We start from the raw sequence: 3,149 nt of genomic DNA, 5'->3' as shown, positions 1-3,149 counted from the left end.
TTTTGAAAGTTATTTCCTTATGGTTTCTGTTCCTTCATCTCTGTAATCATTTACAATATTATTTTATAGTCTCTCCCAGAGAGTTCTATGTAGTTTCTGTTTACTTGTTTTATTTTGTCTGGTTTGGTTATTTATCATTTCATTTAGCCACGATTGTGTTTGCTGATTCTCTATCATGGTAAATCACAACATTTCCTTATCTGTTTTGGGAATTTGTCATTGTTGTTGTTCAAGGTTCCACATGGTGTTTTGGAATTCATTCCAACTGTAGGCTGAGGGACCTGCAGTTTGGACAGACTAAGTCTAAGAATTTCAACATTTCCTTAGTGTCAGGATCGACTTCAATGATTTCCTGATCCAGGGTGGAGACCTGAGCAACAAAATCATCCCTCTTTTCTCTCTCCTCCTCCTGCAGATCGATGAAGATACCACTCACTGGGCCCCTCTCAATCCATTTCATCAGATGTGTGACATAGCCCGTGATCTTGCTGAGGGGCTTCTTGCCGGGAATAACGGTGATCTCCTCACACATGAGCTTGTTGGTGTGGGAGTCATTGTCTAGGCACATGTAGTACTTCTCAGTGGTGACCAGGCTGCCTTCTTCATGGTTTTGGTGTGAATGCAGCCCACGTTGGCGGGCCTGGTAATTATTATGAGGTCATCTTTAGTGGTGATCCACTTTGTGTACAAAAACCTCCTGTGGCCTGAGTTATAAAGTGTTCCTCCAGAAAAGCTTTGCATGTGTTCCTGAAGGGCACTCCCAAAAGATCACCAAGGGTGGGGCACCTGGGTGGCTCAGTTGGTTAAGCATCTGACTCTTGATCTCAGCTCAGGTCTTGATCTCAGGGCCCTACTTCGGAAAAAAAAAAAAGAAGAAGAAGAAGACTATGAAGGAAGTGTATAAAATTCAGAGTTTGCACCTGCCCCATGTCACAGGCTTGGTGGGTTAATTTCTCTTGGGATGGTATTTTTTTTTTCTACTAAACACCCCAATGAAGCCAAATTCCTCTGTCCTCCTCCTACCCCAAAAGTGCTTTCTAGTGCCCCTCTTACTGGCACGCAGTAAGGGTCCCACTGGTATGAATGGGTCTTAGTGTCTACTCTCCATCTTGCACAGGTCACAAGTCCTTATACAAGTGGAACTTAAAACATTCGAAACCTCTGACCATTTGGGCCCATCTCCAGCTCCAGCACTCCCACCCCACCCCCAACGGCCGCCATATCATCTGTCCCGGGGGCTTGTTTTGCTTCCCTTTGTGTTTTTGGCATCTGGTGTTTCCTTTTTTCTTCCCCCCAAACTCAGCTGTGTGTTAAAATATTTTTGTTACATTTTATATGTAATTTTGAGTATTTATAGCTGGAGGAATTCTGGGTTGTATAGTCTGCCAGAAGCGTGAAAGGGCCTTTGTAGCCTCCATTTGAAACTGCTTATGGTGTGATAAGAACGGGCTAGGAGGCCGAGGATCACATTCCGGTTTGCCTCTATCAGGATGCAGGACCAGGCACGGCATTTCCCACTTCTTGGTCTCAGTTTTTGTTCACCTTCAGAATCGGGTGGTTGGTCCTCAAGTTCCTCTCAGTTCTAAAATTCTTGGATTTTTTTTTTTTTTAAACTTCTGTCCACAGCACTTACTCTGAACTCGAATTCTCTATGTGCAGTTTGGCCTCTCTGAGGAGAGGCTGTTTGCCAGAGGCCACGATAACCTGAATTCTTTACTTTTCCAAGGGCAGAAAGGGAGAGACACTTGTCTGTTGTCCTGAAAATCCCTCAGTGATTTGGCTTCATGGGGGAAATGGCTGCATTTGCAGAAATGGATCTGCCTGGCCTATCTTCATTTGCCTTGTCTTTTATTTTTTTCCATGGGAAAACATCAGCAGAGAAAGTTCCAGACTTTCTTTTCCTGAGTATCTTCGTTTTCTGTACTTAACAAATGCCAAACATCGACCACATCTGCAAATTTCCTCTTTGTAAGACTTAAATTCTTGCACCGATTGCCCAATACTTTATCTTGATAGACAAGCGCAGTAAGTTCTGGAACAATTTTACCTTGAGCTGGGTTTTTTTTTCCTTCTTCTTCTTGGAGAACAGACTTGGAGAAAGACACTCTGAAGTGCTTTTACAGAAATCTATGGAGCCAGATAGACAATTCTCACGTCCTTCCCTGAGGCTGCGGTCCCAGCAGCGAAGACGGAAGGATCCCCGGATTGTCGAGCAATTCCCCAAAGTGAACAGCAGGGGGTGCTGAGAGGGTGGAATGTAATGGAATATTCTTTTCCACTAGGACAATTTGTCTTTCAACACTTTCATTCTCTTTCCGAGACAGTAAAGGTTTGTCTTTGATGAACAGATTTTTCTGCACCTCCTCCTTATTATGCCCCCATGTTTGTGTTCATGCATCTGCCTGGTGACACCTCACCGCAAGGGTCCCTTCAAGCTTCAATGCCCCCTGGCACTTCCAGTGAATTTGTTTCTAGAACAGCTCAGACTATCTGTAACCTTTCTCTCTACCATTGTCCCCCTGCTCTGACTCCGAATTTTCATGGATCTATGAGAGCAATAAATGAAGAGGAAAATGCAACCGTGTCACTAACAGGGGAAATATTAGCCCAGAGGATCTTGAAATTCAGCATAAAATGAAAATTTCCATTAGGCAAATGCGTGCAATTATAAATAATTAAGCAAAAACCTTGACTAGTAATTTACGTGTTTCTTTAAAAAATGTCCCTCACGTTGACATTGACCAAGAAGCAAAAGAAGGCTGAAGAATCAATGGAAACTGTGCTGAGTCCAAAAGGCAGATTTTGCCACTTAAGTCAGTTTGTAATGTCCCATTAGTATCCGATCGCTATAAAACTTTAAGCATGCGTTTGGCTATGATGTCAGGCAGGACTCTGGGCCCAGAAGTAGGAGTCACAAATTCATGGCGGAAAGAGCTTCACCATTTTAATACTCTCAAAGGATGCACTGACCAACTAAAAGCTTGCACCCTATGCATTATTTGTTGTTTTGAGAGATCTTTAAAGTCTGCAGTTCCTATAGCCTTGGTAAAGGAACAAGCAGGCATATGATGTCAGATACTCAATGCCCCTTTTCTATGATAGGGTCTGGAGAGGAAGAAACTTGAATTTTTGTTCTCCTTTGCAATTAG

At 43.1% G+C, this 3,149-nt stretch overlaps 1 protein-coding gene across 1 annotated transcript; it reads right to left on the bottom strand.

The window, feature by feature from the left end:
• Positions 1-236: 236 nt before the first annotated feature.
• On the bottom strand, positions 237-568 carry LOC112816982 (small ribosomal subunit protein eS17-like). Its single transcript, XM_025863823.2, has one exon. It carries the CDS (start codon positions 566-568, stop codon positions 257-259), a length of 312 nt encoding a protein of 103 aa, XP_025719608.1. The 3' UTR covers positions 237-256.
• Positions 569-3,149: the final 2,581 nt, after the last annotated feature.

Source organism: Callorhinus ursinus, unplaced genomic scaffold (genome assembly GCF_003265705.2).
Source record: "Callorhinus ursinus isolate GAN/ISIS: 27379988/994484 unplaced genomic scaffold, GSC_fseal_2.0 scaffold70, whole genome shotgun sequence".
NCBI lineage: Eukaryota > Metazoa > Chordata > Mammalia > Carnivora > Otariidae > Callorhinus > Callorhinus ursinus.
This window is presented reverse-complemented; position numbering and strand designations above follow the sequence as displayed.